Below are 20,920 nucleotides of genomic sequence, written 5' to 3'. Positions count from 1 at the left end.
TGTAGAGCCGATATTATCACATTAACTCGTAAAGCATCTAGCAGTGATATCTCACTCATTATTGCTAAATGTCAGAAAAGTCATCAATGATTTATAGAGCTCATACTAAAACAGAATTTACAAAGTGCCTCACAGTATATAACATAAAAACGTCAGTGTAGACAAACACTTAGCGCACAGAAGTAATTAACTAGAATTGGCTTTATAAATATGATCCACCCATCCACCACCCTAACCTTCACAACATTTCCTCTAGCAATACAACATAAACGTCACCCTGCAATATACGTTGGTACTGGACGCAAATTGTGTCTTGCAGAATCGTCCAATATCAACGGACCTCCTTGAGACACTGATGTTTACAAGATTCTGGATATACAGTTGACAACAACTGTGTCAAATATACATAAATCCCAACTGGAGACAGACCGGGACTATAGGAGTTGTTGAAAGTCTACAGATACAAGAAGCTTTGGAATTAATATATGAAACGTAATGGCTCATATTTAGGGCCCGAGCGCCGACAGCAGCGAAGGCCCTATTGGAACTGAAGGAATTATTTTCTGCAAATGAATTGGCTTTTTGAGGGGCTTACCATATTCAAAAACTCACCAAAATTGGCGGTCGCATCAAGCCTGGTGAAAAATTACGTATTTTAAGGGTTTTGGGAATAGGCGGTACAAAAATGGCTTGCTAGCGCCCCCTACAAAGTTAAAAAAAAATTGAGCCCCTGCAGTGCGTTTAACATAGACTCACGAAAGTTGGTAGACATATGTAACATGTCAGGATGTACAAAAAACGTCATTGGAGCCATACCCTAAACTCAACAGGAAGTCCGCCATTTTTATTTCAATGTTCGAAATTAGTGCGATTTTGGCCATTTCCACATGTCGTACTTTAACGAACTCCTCCTAGAGATTTCATCCGATCAACTTCAAATTCGGTTGGTGCCATCTTAAGACATTAAAGATGAAAAGCTGTTAAAAGAAAAACTTTTCGTCATAGGACGTGGCCATGGCGGGGCGGCCATTTTGTGCGTTGCGCCAGCAGAACAGGAAGTGGGTGTAACTCAAGTATACATTGTCCAATTGGCTCGAAACTTTTCAGGATTCATAAGAGTCCAACCCTGAGGACAAATAAAGGCCGATATTTACTTAAAGTCATAGCGCCCCCTAGTGGCAACAGGAAGTAGGCCTGAAAGTCAAGGTGCTATACTTTAACGAACTCCTCCTAGAGATTTCATCCGGCGGACTTCAAATTTGGTCTGTACCATCTCCACATCTTAAAGATGAAAAGTTATTAAAAGAAAAACTTTTCATCAAACGGTGTGGGCGTGGCGGCCATTTTGAGTGTTTAGCAATGAACAAAGAAATTGTTGTAACTTGAGTGTACGTTGTCGTATCTGCCCGAAATTTCTCATGATTGACAAGGGTCCAGGTCTGAGGACATCTACAGGCCAATATTTACTTTTGGTCATAGAGCCCCCCGCTGGCAACAGGAAATGTGCCTTATATGACAAACATCATCCGATTTACATGAAACTTATAATGTGTGGTCTCCTTTTTAATTGGTGATGGTTTGACCTGCCCCCTATAATTTAGCCACGCCCTCTTTCACAGCTAATGAACTGTATGACGTAGAGTCTTGTGTGAGGTATCGTTGAACTCAGCAGGGAGTTCCCTTTTCATTGGTGACGATTTGCAGTGTCTGAGTGCCGCGCAAATGCACGGTCGCAAGGAACGGCGTCCACCACTAACCCCGACGTGCGCAGAGGAGCCAGGGCCCGTCCATCGCTGCTTGCAGCTTTAATTTAAATTAATTTTGCTCAAAGACAAGTTATGTAATGTGCGTTTTATTTGGAGTGAGCACTGCCAGGACTCCTTTTAAATTCTACATTGTTTTAGTTATGTCAGCAACCAGTCATATGGTAACTTAGGAGGCAATTTGGCCTTGTGTGCTCTGATTAATTTGGCATTCAGTTAATACACCAGTCATAATTCTATTTGAATGAAAACTCCTGGCATTTGCTCCTGCTGTTAATAGTTAAGTAAATCTAGGTGAAAATTGAGGTATTTATTTTTAAATAAGTGTTGTGCGGTTTAATTCATGCCAATGTGAAGAGTGGTTCATGTGGATTCTGAAAAGTAACTAATAACTATTTGGAAAAGTAACTGGATATAACTCCAAAACCCCGCTCATTCACACAGCCATGCTTCTGTACACGACTAAATGCAGTATTTTTATATTCCTGTACAATTTTATTCAAATAATGAATCAAGGAAAAGGTTATCCCAGTGGATGCTGATGCAAACAACTTAAAGGAAAAATAAAACACATTATTTACTGCACTATTTGTTATTTTCATGTGGAAAATTCTGCATTTAAATGGATGGACTGCATTTATATAGCGCTTTTACATTGTACAGGCACCATTCACCATTCAAACACACATTTATACACTGGTGGCCAAGCTGCCATACAAGGTGCCACCTGCTCATCAGATAAACATGAACACACAGTCGCATGGGCAATTCTGGGTACAGTGTCTTGCCCAGGGACACTTCGACATGGGATTGCAGGGCCAGAGATCGAACCACCAACCTTCCAATTGGTAGACGACTGCTCAACCACCTGAGCCGCAGCCGGCCCCGTTTAGCCGTTTACTGCTGTACAATGTTTAAGTTAACTGTAACTAGATAAAAATAATCAGGAGAAAGAGAAAGTGCGACCAATATACCTTTCTAATATGAAATATAATTTCTGATCAAATGGCTCCCTTCCATCCTCATCATTTCTCCTATGACTTACATTTTTTCCTGTCAAGATCAACAACAATTGTTCATAGAGGCCCGCTGGAACTGTCTTAAATCAAAACCTCTTGCATTGTTCCAAATAAACATTGGTGGTGACTCACTTTGCTCTTCAAAAAAGATCAAACAGCTGCTCTCACTTACACCTGTTCTCCCAGGGTGACACTGACGCACATACTACTCTGTGCAATAACTATTGAAATGACATCTCACTTGTTCAGCAGCTCAAATCTGGAGGCATACGGCTTAAAAAAAACAATCAGTGAAGACAAACAATGTAATCCTGGCTTTATGCACAAGTGTGTGAGCATATTTGTGAGCAGAGAAATGGGGGAAAAGAAGGGGAAAATAAAGCAAAACAGCAATATGGAAGGAGAGAGAGATGGGTTACTGTGTGTGAGCTGCTGTTTGTTTTCAAGGCATTAGCCACATTCTGTTGCAGCCACCTCCAGCACTGTCTTTGTCTCAACTCTCTCAAAGGAAGGTGCAGAAGAAAGGTACCCAAAACAAAGGCAGGATAATGACTGAGGTCACAGTACACATGATTTTCTAAGGGCAAATACATCCCACCGGGAGACAGCCTTAATAACTCCATTCATGTTTTATTTTCCCTAGCAGCCTCCAGAATTCTGCGGGGAATTAATCAGGACAGTGTCTAGCTACCTGCCACCACGCTGGCCAGCTGCTGTGTCCGGGTGATGGGGCTGACACGGCGTGCCTCCACAATGGTTGAAGCTATTTTCCTGGCGTGTCTTTCTTCCCCATATGCAGTGAGGATGGATGCGAGTGCCTGTTGATCTAAGGTATTCACAACGTCAGCAGCGCAGGGCATGTCGGGGTACCTACGCACAAGAAGAGAAGCCCAATTAAGCTGCTTGACGTCACGCCCTTGCTGACAGTGGCGAATCCTGACAACTCTGAGATACAGCTGAAAACCTTCATGGCTGACAGTTATGAATAAACTGATTGTGAGGGGATGAAAAGAGGAATGCAGCTTGTGCAATAGCTTATAATGGGTTATCTTAGCTGGTAGCTTTGCACATTATGCTGACGTGGTAAAGTGAGTTATATATATTTATGAAAACATTCAAGAAGCAATACATTGAAATACATATGCATATCTATTAATTTATCTATCTATACATGTATCTATCTATCTTTCTATATACACATACCTACATACATATACTGTGTATATATATATATATATATATATATATATATATATATTCTGTACATACACACACATACATACTGTATATATACATGCATACATACATACAGATTTAGGCTCAATAAATCCTAGAAGGGTATGCGTGACTCTGGGTTACATAGTCGCACTTTAGTAGTGTCACGCATCAACCTTCAGTAATATGGAGTTATAATGTTGCCATAACTAAAATTAAAATTGCAAATTAGCAACTGCATTTTGTTCTTCTTTAATAGCTGCAAAAAAATAATGGTATTATTCAAATTCAATTGTGAAAGCACTTTTGTATTTTGTACACTTATTGCCAATATTAAAATTCAAAAGAAAGCTTGACTAATACTGGATTATTATTTTTGTTTAGGGATTATCTTTAGGGCATTTTATGTCATAATTTGATAGTGATAGTGAGAGAGGCAGGAAAATGTGGCGAAAGAAAGAAAAAGTAGGGGAATGACCTGCAGCAAATGGTCTTGTTTTTAGCTTAAATTGATCTGTTTCCCCAATGTTAAGCCAACCATGCACCTGAAGAATTTGCGATGTAACGTTACTCTTCTTCCTTTGCTACTGAGAAAGGACAGCTGTATTTACACAGCCACGAGAGGTCGCTTGTCAAGACAACACAGGTTGTTTTAATCGTTTAAATAGATTTTTCACTTGTTAAACATATCAGACATATTATTTGTCACTTTTCATTCATTAAATTGTATTAAGAACTTTAAGAGAAAAATAATAAAAATAAAGTCTAATAGGCCCATGTTATTGGTAGCCTATTTTGGCTAGGCCTTTTTTGTTCACTGCACTTTGACATTGCTCCAATGAGTACTGAAGCAAATTTCAAAGCAACAGTAACTCTGATTATCCAACACTTCCTAACATGATGTATTAGGGAAATTAAGTTTTTTTTTTTAATTTCCAGCTTTGTTAATGCAGCATTCCTAATTAAAATTGAGATCCATCATCCAGACACACCTACTGTATGTTGCAAATCACTTACCTCTCTTCATCCATTCTCATATCCAGGGGCCCATCCTTGCTGAGGGAGAAGCCTCTCTCTGCCTGATCCATCTGCATGGAGGAGCAGCCAGCATCCAACAGGACAGCATCAATGCTGCCTGGCTTAATGTTCATGTTAGACAGCAGGGCTTCAAGCTCGCTGAATCGCCCAAGCAATGGTTTCACACGACCACTGGAGAAAGGATTAGGAAAAGGAATAGCGTAATTAGACATTTGTATATCAATGCATAATGGCTGCTGTTAAAATACTAGAATTATATAGATGGATCCGGAAAAGAAATGCTACATAATTTCAGTGACATTCAGTATTTTGAAAGGCAAAGTAAAATGCCATTGTCATTCAGCTCATTGGTAAAATTCAGTGGGGTGAGAAGAACTATCTCTAATAAGTATCTCTAATATTGAATTGAATTGTGTTACATATTTTTTTTTAAAAGATCTTTAGCCCTAATAATCATACAAAGATGATAATGGGTTGAGTTCCTGAGTGATGGCTCTGGTAACCCTGCAAAATGATTCCTTGATGAAATAATACCGTAGTTGATAATACAGAGTGGCTCCCTTTCTATTATAATACAGGGAGAGGGTTTCAGAATGTAATACACTTAACTGTGCATTTTACTGACTGGTTCAATAAGTTCTGTGATGGTAAGAGACCAATTTGGCAAGTATAACTGCATGAAGATATTATATAAAGAAAGGTGTAAGATGTGCCCTGATCTGACTGTAAAGATATATTTTCTAGTTTCCTCGGTAAATTAAAAACATACTGCACATCCATTTTTCCAACCCTACATTAATAGTTACATGATTTTCCAATAAATAAAGCTTTAAAATCTGAAGACACAGTTAATCACATCAACGCTTGGGTTTTTTTTTATTTTTTTATATATTCATGTTTTTATTCATCTAATAGCTAAACATGATTATTACTATGAATGCTATATTTATTATTGTTATTATATTAGTATTATGTATCATTTTCTTCTATTTGAATTACTTACATTTAATTTCTTAATTTAACTTGACATGCAATGTAACTTTTTTGTACATTTCTTCTTTTTTTACTAACAATGTAATGGATGTCGGATGTCATGTCACTCATGTTCTGTGTGACATTAAATAACATTTGAGGGAGAAAAAAAAGAACGGATATGGCTGGTTCTCATAGAAAATGATTGAGAGCTGACAGCTTCACCAAGCTTGCCACAGTGTGTGTTTCTACTTCCAGTTACACACAACTGCTATACTGAATGGGAACGGTAAGTAAAGTCCCCTCTTCAGTTTATGGGAAATGTTGACGTTTACTTATTCCACAGCATCATTAATACACTGTAGAGAAAAAGGTTTCCAGTCAACCTTAACTGAGTTAGGCGCTTCCTTGGAAGCCCACTAACTGTCTTAGCTAGCCTATTGAGATCCTTTCTTGTCACTGACAGAGCAAGATCCTGTGTACACAGTCACTTCCTCATGCACGAGTAGAAAGATCCTACAGCCACATTCATGCATTTTTCATTTGACCTTTTAACATTGTGTGAACAAAGATGATGGCAGAAAAAAGCAACAGGAGCTAGTATCTATACATTAAGAGCAAAAGGTCTTTTGCAGCCTTCTCCACCCAAAGTTTCTAGTGAAGTTATTACTCTTAAAACGAAAAGGGACCAAAATATCTGATTGTTATTTCTAAATGACAAACAACTCATTTTTTTTTTCCAACTTTTTTTTATTTAAGTTTACATTTTTACAACAGGTGACACATGGCCAACCCGGTCTCACGCCAGTTCGTAAATAGTCACATTATTTTGATGTATTGATTTGTGTACAGGTCACGATTTTCTCGTTTATTTCGTGTACAGGTCACGATTTTCGAACGTTACCATTTCACGAACTGCCATGACACTGGGCTGCTCTGGGAAAACGGGAAAATTAAACGCCACAACGGGGAAAATAAACGGCACACGCCGGCGACAACAACAGGACGGACTGCCACACGCGGCCACAACGGGGAAATTAAATGCCACACGCCGGCGACAACAACGGGACCGTCACACTGGGACGCGATCCCCGGGCGCAGGGACATGATCCGCGGTCTCTGTGGCACGCGACAACAGGGACATGAAACGCCACAACAACGGGACGATTGTGGTTAGGAAGAGAATAACGCACAAAGGATGTGCAACACGCCGGATGCGATCCCCGGTCTCCGGGGTGAAAGTCCTGTATTGTTTGACCCATCCACCACCCCGAGCAACCTCCCTACGCAGATTTTCTGCTTTTCATACTACTCCCTACCGTTGTCGTGCTGTGATTACGAAACATGCTTCCCATTTAAATACATTCCATTAAAATTCGTAATCACCTCACGAAAAAAAACTACATAATCGTGTCCTGTTCACGAATCAATAAATTTAATAACGTAACCATTTAACGAACTGTGCGTGGTGAACAAGGTATAGTGAAAACAGTGTGTCATTTCCCTACAAGTCCCATATCCACCCTAAACAACTCATTTTATTTGCTACAGACCCAACTGCAAAAGCTGAGCAGCTTCAAGTTGACTACACCACCTCATCATCTATTGTCATCAGCTTCCAATTAGCTGTTGCTCTATTTCTATTGTTTAGTGTATTTGTAGCACCAGAAATTGACTTTAATTATTGCTTGAAGTACTGTATCGATAAAAAATAAGGTGTTGATATCCTTCCCTTAGCAGAAATTTTATTACATTTCAAACTTGCCCCTTTTATGTACACAACAAAGACTCCACCTTTCTCAAGATTAACTAGGGGCATGCAAGGAAAGAACAGAAATTGGCAGGACCTCTATTTCAAAACCCACAGAAGACAAAATGGCAAGGGAGCATCTCACCCACGCTACCAGGGCCTTCCTTTGCTTTGCTGTTGTTATTCACTATCCTGCACAGTGATTGATTTGTTGAAAAATCTATAGTAAAGGCTTTGTTGTTCTCTCCCATCACCTGCACAACTCTTTCTGTTACTGCCTCCTCAGTAGCACTCCACCCACCTTCTCCAATTTCTAATTTTTTTTGGGTTATTCAAAGTTTGTCTTTTTGGTAAAAGTTTTATCTTATTGGATTTAGAACATGTTCGCCATGCAGGATTCTTGTTGAAGCATTTTTACTAGAGGTCAAGCAGTGTGGTGCGGATGATGATTTTGTTGCCTCAAAGCTAGTCGCTAACTTTGTCTGCAGTTTGGTGCTGTAAACCAAACTGTAAACATGCAGCCATAAAAACAAAAAGGAGGAGGTTAAAGAGAGTCAAATGCTCAGAAACACATTTCTGCAACCTATACGTAGACAAACATGCGCACGGGTCGTTCAGAGACATTTGCATGGTTGTTTCTTTTATACTTGTACACACAACTTCTCTAACTTTTTTTATTTTGAACCCACCTCCTGAAAGGATGTGGATCGACCATTAGCTTTCTCGCTGCGCAGGTCCGCACTAGGCATTGTTTAAGACTTGGGAGGTGTGCGCATCAGCTCCTGTGAAAGACTCAATGGTTGTGGATAACACCCTTCTCTTCACAGAGACATTTTGTGCATCTTCACAGAAGGTAGTTCCAAGTCATTCCAGCTTTACGTGATGGCATCACAGAAAAAACATTAATTGTAATTATCTACTTCCGTCTGACTGATGGAATAGCTAAACACATGCGTATGCATTGATACAGTAAGGGCAGGGAAGTGGGTCAATAGTCAACATTGCCACTTATGTTACTATATATTTCACAATAAATAGATTTGTTCCCTAGCAGATAAAAGGATTGCTGAATTCCTCATTTCATTAGTGTTGACGAATAAAACGAACAAGAGTTGGTCCATGTATTGTACCTTCTCTGTGTAACTGCAGACACATTTTTTTGGTGCTGTCAGTGCCAGCATACTGACTGGCAAAAGAGGGTTAAGAGGAGCGTGTTAGGCAAGAGTGTAGCTTCAGACCGAGTGGGACCTCACAGCTTTATTTGAAAGCCGCTATGAGGAGTTTGTGTTGCTACTCTACATAATGTAGCAGTGTTCTCAGCCCTGCCCACTGGGAAAAGGTGCAAATGAGTAGACTGATGCAATATTCTAATAGAAAAGAGACCTCTTCCTTTATATTATATTTGTACAAATCATTTTACACACAAATAACAATTTGAAGTCTATACCTTAAATATATATTTAAAGTCATGTAATAGCTAGCTATTATACAACACTGAAAGCTCTGTTATGCTAATCAAAGGCTGGTAATCATGGAATGTTTTAAACTGTTTAATAATGTTTTAATTATTGGATATTAAAATTCTGTAGTCTGTGTCCGCCCACAGGTAGGTGATGAACATACCTTTCACTAGAAACTGCGACTTCTTTCCTAACACGTTTTTGTAAGCCACTGAAGGATTTAAAAATATGCAAAACAATTACATAACATTTCTAAATTATTAACTTCTTTATGTGGCTTAGACACAGAGTTGGAGATATAAATGCCTTATGTAAGGTCTTATATTATTAAAGAGAACACGTTTCAGTGGTGTATGTGTGGAGGTCCAAGTGTGGGCTCATAATTGCTTAAGAGATCTGAGCTTTTTATAGTTGTAGCACCCCACATTGACATCATGCCTTTTTTTTGTTATTCTGGCATCTCACTGGATCAATCTAATACTGAATATGATCTTCCCAAAACTCACACAGAGACAGTCCAAATCTTTACAGATTGAGAGGTTAGCTGTAAGTGTGTTCAGCTCAGCCTCTGGCAGTTATTCCCCTCCAGTCTCTCGCCTTTTTTCTCCCGTTTCTTTATGTTTATCATGTAGATTCATGAAACTATTATTTTAAGCTCAAACTGAAACATTTTCACCTTGCACAGATATGTATTTGCGCTGTGTTGTGCAAACCCTTGCAAATCTGAGTCTAGTTGTGTCTTTCCATTCCACTTACAATCGCACCGCCCCCAAACCTTGTCTTGTTTAAATCAAGATCAAGATAATTTCATGTTCCCACCTTTTGCAGGATATCTAACAATTGTAAAATTTTGGCTGTTTAATTATGCAGTCAAACGGTGTACAAAAATAAGTGTTCTTTTGAGACTTTGAACCTGCCAAACCACTTAATAGATACTATAAGTTTTAAAAAGCTACAAAATAACAAGGTGTAAAATAACCATAAATAAATAATCCATTATGATCGTAAATATCAATCTGATATATTTCATTATATTATCTACACTACACAGAATTTTTTTTATCAAACCAGTTTTGAATTGTATCTAAACAAAATATAATATATAGTATACATAAAAAAGCAAAATATGTTATAATAGGGTATAATACAAACTATCAATTTACAATTTAGAGTTTCCTTATTGTCAAACTTTTATTTCCAATCCATTATAAAGCATCAAGCTCAATTAAGGCATTGTCTACTTTGGTTAAAGCATAATGTTTGGCTACACTTAAGTATTTCCTCCCTTCCCTAAATAGTTCCTTGCATTCACTTGTTCTTGTCCATCTGGAATAAGAATACAGTACACTCAGTGAGGACACCAGGAACCTTCCCAGCAGGCTCAGTTTGATCGCATCGTTCAACACGATGCTGCCTCTTCACAAATCAAGCCTGAAATATTCCCTTGTGGTGACCCGCTCAGTTCCTAAGGAAGGATATAAAAATTGTGAATTTGTTGGTGACCTTGCCATCGTATTCTTAGAAATGTCATCAATAACTGTTAAATGCTTCCCTGCTGTTTCTCCACTTTAATTTTATCATCTTTATTTTCTGGTTTAAAAGCTTGTTTCTGGATGGTGAGGAGATGGTGAGATAAGGAACGTTTACAAATATTGAAATCTACGTTAGGTGTTATCTATGATGTGTGACTGATTGTTTGAAGTTGTTAATCAGCTAGTTAGTATTGAGAGGATGGCTGACTTGTGAGTTTAAGAAGAATGCAAAGAATATAACACTTGGTTGGATTGGTTTCTTTATGTTGACAAAACCAAGCCAAATAATTCTACGTGAAGAAGAGTCAAGATATTTTTATGCAGTGTGCAATTTATCGAGGACTCAAGAAAAACTAACTGGGCTGGTGAGCTCTTCTGAATAGAGTTAGTCTGTTGACTACACAGAGGGCTCTGGCAAAACAACGCAGGGTCATCTGGCAAAAAAGTTCAACCAGGCTTAAATGTTGCTGCAATGCAGCCTTTAAATGCATAATCTGTTACTCCAACTGGACTGCCTAGATCACATTTTGTGTGCTTGTCCTATAACAAAACACTCCCACCAACGCAGCCCCATGCAGGAAGAATGGCCTTGTCATCTAGCTACACAGCTAGCTACATCCATGAAAAATTACGACAAAAATGGCAAAAACTGTGGGTAAGATTGACAATTTACAAGCTGTTGTAAATGGAGTCAGAGAAATACCTTTTAAATTGACGGATTTCTTCAATCGTCATTAAAACATTAATTTAACTGCTCTTAGCCAGTGTTACCATAGTCAGTGATAGCATTTCTAAAAACATATGAAATTTGTTTTAAGATAGGAGAAATAAAGATTTTTAAAAAAAGATTCTACTATCCTGGTGTGAAAGCCAACATGGCACTTGTTGATGTAAAACCAACAAAGTGCATAGTTGATAGCATATCTCAGATCATATCAGTGGGTGTGACCCCATACAGTATGCACACATGTCATGTCAATAATGCTTGGTGTCTTTTCAGATTCATAACATTTATTGTGGTCACAACTCCTGCGTAGCTTCAAGTGCAGGGAAGTCATAGCAACAACAAGAATGGTGAAAAGCAGAGAACAAGTGAGGCTCAACATGCAGGAAACACATCCCATTAAAGACATGGGTGAATATCATTCAGGGAACAAAGGGTTACTTTCATAAGCTAACGCTTTTAAATAAACATTAGGAGGTGAAATTATTTTTTTTTTGTACTGTAAAACTGGGTTCAGATTCAACAGTTTGCAATGAGGTAAGACTTTCCTCAAGACATGGGAGCACAGAGGAGAGAGAAAATCCTCTAACGCTGTTGTGCAGATGCACTGCGTAGGCTGCCAGGGTCTTTTACTCAGGCTTCCAATAATATTGGTTAATTGCTAGATTTCTCTAGCTTCTCTCAACTTGCATCACGAGTAGGCGTGGAAGAGTTTACAGCAGAGGTATATTGCTGCTGACAGAATACAGTGTTTTCATTCTCTCTCTCTCTTAATTGTCATTCCCTGCTCACAGGCACATTTCTCTGGCAGATTCCCTTGAGAGAGGTTTCCCCAGAATCTACGTAAAAGGATTCCTTCCTACGCCTTGGTCTTAGGAACATCTCATTTTCATCCTCCCGCGCCTTGCTCATGCACACACACTCCCTCCCACCCTGGCATTGTGTCCTCGTGTCTCCCTGTTCTCTCACTCATGTTTTCATTTTCTTTTTCTCTCTCTCCACTTTTTAACTTCTCTGGGCTTCTCTCTACTTCCCGCCCCCCTTCATATCTTATAGATCCTCCGTGGGAGGCAGCATCTCGTTCACACTGCAGGCGTGGGCCCTTGCTCTGACAAATGACATGCCCGGGCCCACCAGCTTTGCGTGGGGGGAGAAAGCTTTAAGTTAAGAAGGAAGAATGGATTTGATTGGATGAAGAAACTCAGGGGCTGTATCTTGGTGAACAGTATTTGATCGGGCTCAGGCAACAAGTGAGAAATACAGCAAGAACTGCAATACAATATCACAACTACGGTATGTTTTCAGAAATAATGACCACAAACCAAACACTGCTCAAGATGGTCAGACGGTCAGCTGTCACAATAAAAATGAATAGTAAGTTACAAACATTTGCCTTGACAGCTTATAAGCTTTTACTTGTGTTTTGGTCTAGTTGATGTTTTTCAATAAATCACTTACGAGTATTCCTTGGCTAACTGCTGGGCCAGAGAAATGGCTGTAGGATCTCGGTCTAAGGCCAGGACTGTGACTTCAGGAACCATATTCAGTATTGCTTTGGTATGACCACCACCTCCAAATGTCATATCCAGGACCACCTACATGCAAGAAAGCAAGAAAACAACACATTCTTCTCACACCAAGACTCCATATACACACAATTAATCATCATCATTTTACACAATGTTAATTCTTGATTTAAGGGTTTATTCACACTTACGCATGGACAAGGGTAATTTTAAATGAATCTGTCTTATCTAAGGGTACTTAATGTCAATTATAATGCTGGAATTAACTAAAAATTGCTGATAAGCCCATAAGTGTAAGGTAGACTTCCTCAATATTCATATACATATATTGATAAAGAAGGTTGTCTTGGGAAGTGTGATGATCATAGTTCAAGTATAAATCATAATTGCAATTTACAGCTTAGACTTGAAAGGGGATAGAGAGAGGGGAATGACCCACTGCAAAGGGCCACAGGCCAGAGTTGAACCTGCGTTGCCTGCGTCGAGGAGTAAACCTCTATACATGGGCGCCCGCTCTACCAGGTGAGCTAACCAGGCGCAGAGAGATGTGTTTTTTAAGCCTGTGGCGGAAGATGTGTAGACTTTCAGCTGTCCTTATATTCATTATATTTACTTCACTTGCCTATTGTTTCTAAGCTAAACCTTTGACATTCATGTCCGGACTGATAACAAAATAGATTTTCAGCACACCAATGCAATATTACATTTTTATCAACATATGTTATTACAATATTCTGTAGTTACACATCCTGTACGAGACGCAAACAGAAAGGTTAAACGACATAACAACATAAAAATTACTTTTAAGTTATTTTCATGTTATGTCGTTCTGCCCTGTGACAGATGAAAAATGCATTGTGGGAACAGTTCATCTGACAGAAAACCCCCAGTGACAGAAGATGAACATGACACCGCTAGCCTTTGTTTAATCATTATTTAAATTAGCTATAATGTCTTGAAAGTTCTGGAAAATATTGATTATTTACCTTGTTTTATTTTTGTCCCACAGCAGTATTACTGTAGGGCTGGAACCCTAGAACAAATGCCCAGCAATGACGGAGTAACTTCTAAAATGCAAGTAAACTATTTAAATTAATCACTCTCCAACCAGTAGAAGCGACTGGCTAACACTAGTGTATTTATTAATCATCACACCCTCCGATTTATATTCCACTTTAGCCAGACCTTTTGCACTTTACACTCAAGCACACCTACTGCTCTGCACTTGAATGGGGAAAATAGGGCCCTGTCACTGCATTGCTGCAGTCTTTGTGGTTTTGGTGGCAGATATTTCTACGTTTTACCACAATAAAGAGAATTTTTGATACATCACCACCAAAAACATTGTTATCGTTTGTAGTGAAAACCTAAAGCCACAGAAATGAAACCTATTAATATTCAAAAATGAATTCAGAAAACTGATGTTCGCTGTCTACTTCTTGTGTCTCTCAAGACATGTAAACCGAAGCATTGAGAACTTTGTAAGTGTACAGACAGTTTATTAAAAAGATAGATTATAAAGACAGTAGCGTTGACGTATACAAGCAGGCGCCATCTTGGGAAAATAGTCATGACCAGTCGAACGACGAATGCTGTGCTTGAGCCATGTTACTGGTTACTGGTTGCACGGCGTTCGTCGTTCGACTGGTCTTCGGTTTACATGTAGGGACCCTCATTATGCTACCGTTGAAGTGTGGTGCTATTTTGAGCCTTGTTAGTAGTGTAGAAATAGCGATTTCTTTTTTACTTTACCCTCTGCCCCGACGACTAGCTTTATAAGCTAATCATCGGCTTGCGCTATCTTGTTTCAAGCTAGAGACACATTCGATTAGCATGAAAACATATCCCAGAGAACGGTCGACTCAGTACACGTTATTAACCCCTAGGTTCATTTTGTGCCGGAATTGTCCTTTAATGAAGTCACATCTTTATAAACGTGTAAATAACTACTTCAGAATGTTTTTGTATTTGCATGTTAATGTATTACAAGCATGTATTAACTGTTGAACACCATTTACTAATCAGATCAGATCAGGGTGGGAGTGGGAAAATTCATTTATCAAGGAAATGTTCAATAACCTGCCAACCACTGCAACAGCAGCTTTGCTGTTAGTCAGGTAGATGTGAACTCAGCTGTATCCATGGATTAACACTTGCAAAGCAGAAAACATCTCCTGTCCAGGCATATTTCCTGACTGCCACTGCTACAAAAAAATCGCAGCCCTGCACTGACTGAACCGTCTGAGATTGTTTGAATAACTGGTTGGATTTTGCTTTACTTTTTATTGTTTACATTCCTGCACTGTGATGTATTATAATGTCAGCAAATGGTGGGGAACAGATGTAAAATGACAGAAAAGGAAATGCCAGCTATTCCCCACAAAAACATTAAACATGTCGATCGATAGTGACGTTGAAGGTGGGGTGTGTGCGTGCATGTGTGAGGGAAGAAGTGATCAATGGCGGTTCCCTCTTCTTTCCAGCGCACAGCAGCAGATAGGGAGGGGGTGTGGGCTAGTGGGATGAGTCACACGCATAATGAACTTGCCTGCTGTGCTATTCAATACAAAAAAGGAAGACAAAAACACAAACAGCAAAGTAGGCTGGCTTTTATCGAAACAGTCGACACAAGCAACCAGGAGACAAACTGGTCCTCTACTGGATGGTGCAGCACTTGTCACAACAATGTTTTGTCACAACTTGAGGAAGCTGTGGCCAAAAGAACCAAGGTAAAGCATGATACAACAGACTAGCAACTGATGCTCAATATTCTTAGAGGTGGTTGGTTAAAAATATTGTAAGTTTATTCACATTTGTATGACTGTTGCACTGAGTACGGATACTTTCCATCTTTATGAGGTTTAATACAAGTTTTACCTCTTTTACACACACACACACACACACACACACACACACACACACACACACACACACCAAATAAACTAAGCTAAGCTAAAAATGAAGTGTGTGCAACCAAAAATGGTGAATTGGATGTTTACAAGGTCATTTATGAAGTAAATTGCGAATAGTTCCCTCACCCTGAGGGATAACAAGCTTCTTCAAAAGCCTTAGAAGGTGTTGTGAAAATCTTCCCTCTTTTTCAAAGAGGCTGCTGCTTCTGCCACCAGATGGACTTCTTGAAAAGATTTGGTGATAATGGGTTTGGCATTTGCGATGATCATTGACACCAAACTTGGGAGTGAGTCACTCACATTGTTATTTCATACAGTGTGGTGTCAGCGAAGCTCTCACCTAGACCAGGCCTTCCTAGAGAAAGCAGCAGATTGGAATTAAGCCAGAAAACACTGTGGGTCAGCTCAGTCTCTATATTAAAGTATAAATACAATATAAGTAATTACTGTAGTTTGTGTTTTGTACTCTGTTTATAGTGTGTAATATTTGCCTTTCCCAGCAGAGGGAATAGGAGAGTTAGGAGTGGTCCGAGTGATGCAGTCCAACAGTGAAGCTGCAAGGTGCTATAATGCAGGACACTTCTGCAGTCGGTCCACAGAATTCTCAATGAGAGCTTTTCTTCCCAAAAATAAAAAGGTAAACACTTTATAGACTCTCGTTAAATCAAAACCACTGATAAGAGCATCTATTTTGAGAGATTCTACAAACACATAATGTGGGAAAAGTCAGATTTTTGCATTTATGAGAATCTGCAAACATAATACAGCTCATACAACAGTAAATAATATCCTGGCCATGTGGAAAAAGGGGCCTCATCTCAAATCTTCTTATGGTTGAATTCATTAAGAAAAGGGGAACAGGAACCTGAGAGAAGGCTGAGTACTCACCTAAATCCTACTTGTGACTCCACAGCCCAGGTCAGTTACAGTGGGGGATCTAAAATGTCATTGAGGGGAGTTTTTACAGATCTTGTTACACTAACACACAGACCATTAGGGAGACAGATACACAGGTACAGGATCGCTTTTCTTGTCGCGTCCGTTGCCATGGCAAGAGTGGAGGTAGCCGGTTTGCATTTCTTTCTCTGTCACACAAAGTTCATGGCAAGATACAAGTGTGCACAAATTTTAGCCGGTTTGCGGCATAAAAGCATGGTATGAAGAAATGACGGTGGAGGTTATGATTATGGTAATTAAAAAGGTTTTATCCACTGCAAAGAGTAGTGAAGTGCTTACATACCTGGCCATTGCCTCTGTGCTCTTGACTTAAATCTCACACTTAAAATTGCTGCTCTGCTCAAACTATATCAAGATAATCAAATTACTTTTCAACTACCTTATGACAGCTTTTTTGATTTGTCTGATTTCAACTTTTCTTTAAAAAGGGTGTGAATACGTTTTTCCTCTCTACTTTAATTAAACGAGTGTGATAATGAATGACCACATGAATTTCCCTTTGTGGGATAATAAAGTTTACCTTGACCTTGACCTTAAGTGTGTATATTAGTCTAGTAGGAGGTGGAGGTGGGGTGCACAAAACAGATGGCCAGTGAAAGCAGACAAACTCAGAAGGCATGAAAGCTTCCCACAATTACTCTGTCAAGAGATTATGTTGATGGTGAGCAGTGATGTCTGAGATGCATGCGGCCTTTTGCCTCCCCTACAGTCTATGCACCTACCTCACTTTAGAGTGCACTAAACATACTACCTGTGTCTTAGAGTAAGGGAGAGCAAGTGAACGAGTGATATGCCAAGATAATCTCTCTTTTGTCAGTGGAATGCTGCAGAGTTACGACAAATACTTTCAATCCTCATCTATTCAGTGCTGTTTGCACTCGTTTGGCACGGGTTTAAATAAAAGGCACTTGAGGAGGTATTTGAGCTAGTTAAAACAAGACACATATAGACGCAGTTAAAAACCCCACATTTGCTTCTAAAAACATCCATCTAAAGTTTGTAGGTCAAACGAATGAACAAATCCTATCGGAGGCACTTAGAAGCCATAAAGAAAGGCCAGACTTTTTTATAGTCTGTCAGTACATATGCGAGAGACTTAAAAAATACTTTAGCATTACTTTTTTTAGGTGTCCCCTGCTGAGTATGCTAATAAGAAACAGACATTAATTATGGGAATTTTGTGAAGGAAGAAGTGACCCAGCTGTTACAGAACTGTGTCAGAGCTCACATAAGGATCATTAAATCATCCAGTGGTATGAGCTTAAGTTTTTTTTCACCAATAAGGAAATAAAGACAGTTTTTGTGTGGGATTTTGTGTGTCAAAACTACATAAAGAGAAAACTCCAACTATAAGGCTCTCTGATGTGCTTCCCTCCTGTAAGGGGGTGAGGTTAGGTTTAGTTGTGAGAGTATACAAAGAGATCATATAAAATGTTTGTTTATGTGTACTGAAAATTTGAGATAAATAGGCCTGTGACAAGGTGTGAAGAAAGATATATAATTTGATTTTATTTACAGCTATGCAAAACGTGGCTACAAGGATCGCAATGTGTGTAATAGTCTACGAACCAAACCTCTGTCCTCCTGTTGGTCCAACACATTGGTCCACAGATAAGTGTTATAAACACTAATGAATGGATTATTTGCCATGAAATGTGTTGCTGATTTTCTTGGTCCCCCAAAGAATAAGTTCTGATTTGGTGAATGTTATCATGCAAATTGTAGGTGACATATGATTAACTGTGTTCTAGTGCTGAGCAAAAAGGAAAGTGAGTCGTAAAAGATAAATATGTTTTTTTTTTTATTCATTTCCTCAATTGTTTTGAAGTAGTGTTTAGCAGTGTTATTCATTTATGTGTTTGAAATTTGATTTTGATTCGTCACACTTGTTGCATCTGGACTCCTGGCCCTCAAGAATCTGCTGCTTTTAAAAGGGTTGAGAGAACATGATTTGATTAAAGTCAAAAATAAATATACAAAGAAGAGTGACAGAAGGCACAAAGCACACACCTACAGCAGTGAGCAGAAACTGCCGACGGGCTGAAAGACTGAAAGGTACCTTTGACGGCTATTCTGAGGGGTATTTCAGAAAGCAGGTTTAACAAACTGAGTTCAAATCTGAATTCTGGGTTGACTATCTCTGATCTGTCAAACTCCAGTTTCTGGTTTCAGAACAGGTGATAAGAATTAAGTCAATCAACTCTGAATTAAGTAACCCTGGGTAAAGTGTGTGCACCAGCATATGGAAAGCCCTCATCAATGGAATGCAGATAACATGATACATGATGGCAACAGGACAAAAAAAAAGGTTGAACCTCCTACTTCTCCCCAGTAGTTAGAAATATTAATAAATGCGTATGCAGAATATGTTCATATATTTAAGAAAAAGAGGAATACAGTTGCAGCAGCAAAAGGTGAGCTAGCGCGGCAGAAAATTGCTGACCGAGTCAATGCGTGAGTTTTAATTTTAAAAAGAATCAAAGTTCTATCTTGAGTAATCCACTTATTCAACATTTGTGTGTATGTGCGTGTCTTTATATTTATTCAGGTCAAACCCAACAGGCACAAAATGCACTTGGCAGAAACTGAAGATGAAATATAAACATATACATGAAACAGGTATAATTTTATTTCAAGCAATCGTGATGTTATTTAGCCTACCCTATAGCAGTGGAATTATTTGAAGCAAACAGTAACTTTTTCAGCCATCCCAAAATTGCCCATATTTAATATTATCTTTGAAAGTAACAATAAATGCCGTTATACATGCAAGTCTCCAAATCTGTGCTTAATGGACAAATTGGACCTCCATTATAGTCAATAGAAAAACAGGCTGAAACCCGAAAAACCAGAGGGGGTCCACCACCAGCCCTCACAGAAGCTGAAGAGATGTTCCTCAGTCAGAACAGTGACCAACCTATTGCTGAAGGCTTCTCCGGAGGAAGCTCATCTGCGGACCTAATTGAGTTATTTATTTGGGAAATTGTGATGTGGCCTGCACTGTTGTAAAAACTAAATTTGAATTCTGTTGGGCACTTATCATTTTCATCTTCTGTTACAGTTACAGATGGAGTAATCTGTCTGCTGGAGCCTGCTATACGAGACCATGCAGCTATAAGTACTCTTAAGACTCCACAGATGGTTCATAATGGATTAGAGAGTAGAACACAAAAACAAAATCTCACAGGAGAATGATAAAGACACATTGTCAGCTGCCACAAGGGAAGAGAGGCCCTACTGTTAGATGACCTTACATAACAGTGGAACTGATGGTGTACCATGATAAAACTTATTTATTATAACCTTATTTCTTAAACAGATGCTGGGTGGGGACTACGAGGAAGAGGTCCCTCCACTTCTACAGCCCAACTTGGCTTTGTAAGATGTTCAGCATTGGCCCATGACTTACAGTGAAATTTATAAGACCTCACTCTCCCTGTGAAACGCCTATACAAGGTGTACTTAGAGAAAAATATTTTAAAAGCTGATCTAGAAATGGACCAAATGAGGTAGCAGATGAAAAAGAAGAATTCTAAATACAGTACAACTGCTAGACTATCAGTTAAAGGTGGGTGAGGTGGATGATTTTACTTGTTTCAACAACATGATGAACAACATGACACATTCTACTAGTGTACTGCATTTGTACGTCATTAACGCAAAGGCATATTGGGGTTTTTTTACACATGGGGAGGAAAAGATGTATAACTCTTTGGATTATAAGGGTGTGACGGCTCCTAGGCCTCAAGACCTATTAAGTCCCTTTGGTTGCTGGGATCTGGGGATTGGCTACTAAGGACTGATGATTGACACCTGGATGAACTGATTGCTCACATGTCCATAAATAGGAGTGCCTGGGCAGTCACTCTTCCTCTCTCCCTCCTCAAGGTTGCTTGGTTTGTTTGGACTTTGGGTTGAGTTACTTGTGATTTCTAACATTGCTACACCTACACACAGCTATACACAACACACATTACTGATAAACTGATAGCACGTTTACCTTTGTTTATTTATATAAATTTGATTTAATTGAGAAAACATTTTGTCATACC

General features: G+C 39.1%; 1 protein-coding gene across 3 annotated transcripts in view; it reads right to left on the bottom strand.

Annotated features, from left to right (window-relative positions):
- The window catches only part of mettl15 (methyltransferase like 15), a 63,945-nt gene that overhangs the window by 10,210 nt on the left and 32,815 nt on the right, over positions 1-20,920 (bottom strand). For all 3 annotated transcript variants that reach the window (XM_031324162.2, XM_035999506.1, XM_031324163.2), the window contains 3 exons: positions 12,932-13,068; positions 5,015-5,206; positions 3,474-3,652 (listed from right to left, as the gene is read on the bottom strand). In XM_031324162.2, the coding sequence (XP_031180022.1) occupies positions 3,474-3,652; positions 5,015-5,206; positions 12,932-13,068 (508 nt within the window). The remainder of the gene's footprint in view (positions 1-3,473; positions 3,653-5,014; positions 5,207-12,931; positions 13,069-20,920) is intronic.

This window comes from Sander lucioperca, chromosome 3 (genome assembly GCF_008315115.2).
Source record: "Sander lucioperca isolate FBNREF2018 chromosome 3, SLUC_FBN_1.2, whole genome shotgun sequence".
NCBI classification, from domain to species: Eukaryota; Metazoa; Chordata; class Actinopteri; order Perciformes; family Percidae; genus Sander; species Sander lucioperca.
The sequence above is the reverse complement of the archived record's forward strand: the minus strand, read 5'-3'. Positions and strand labels throughout refer to the sequence as shown.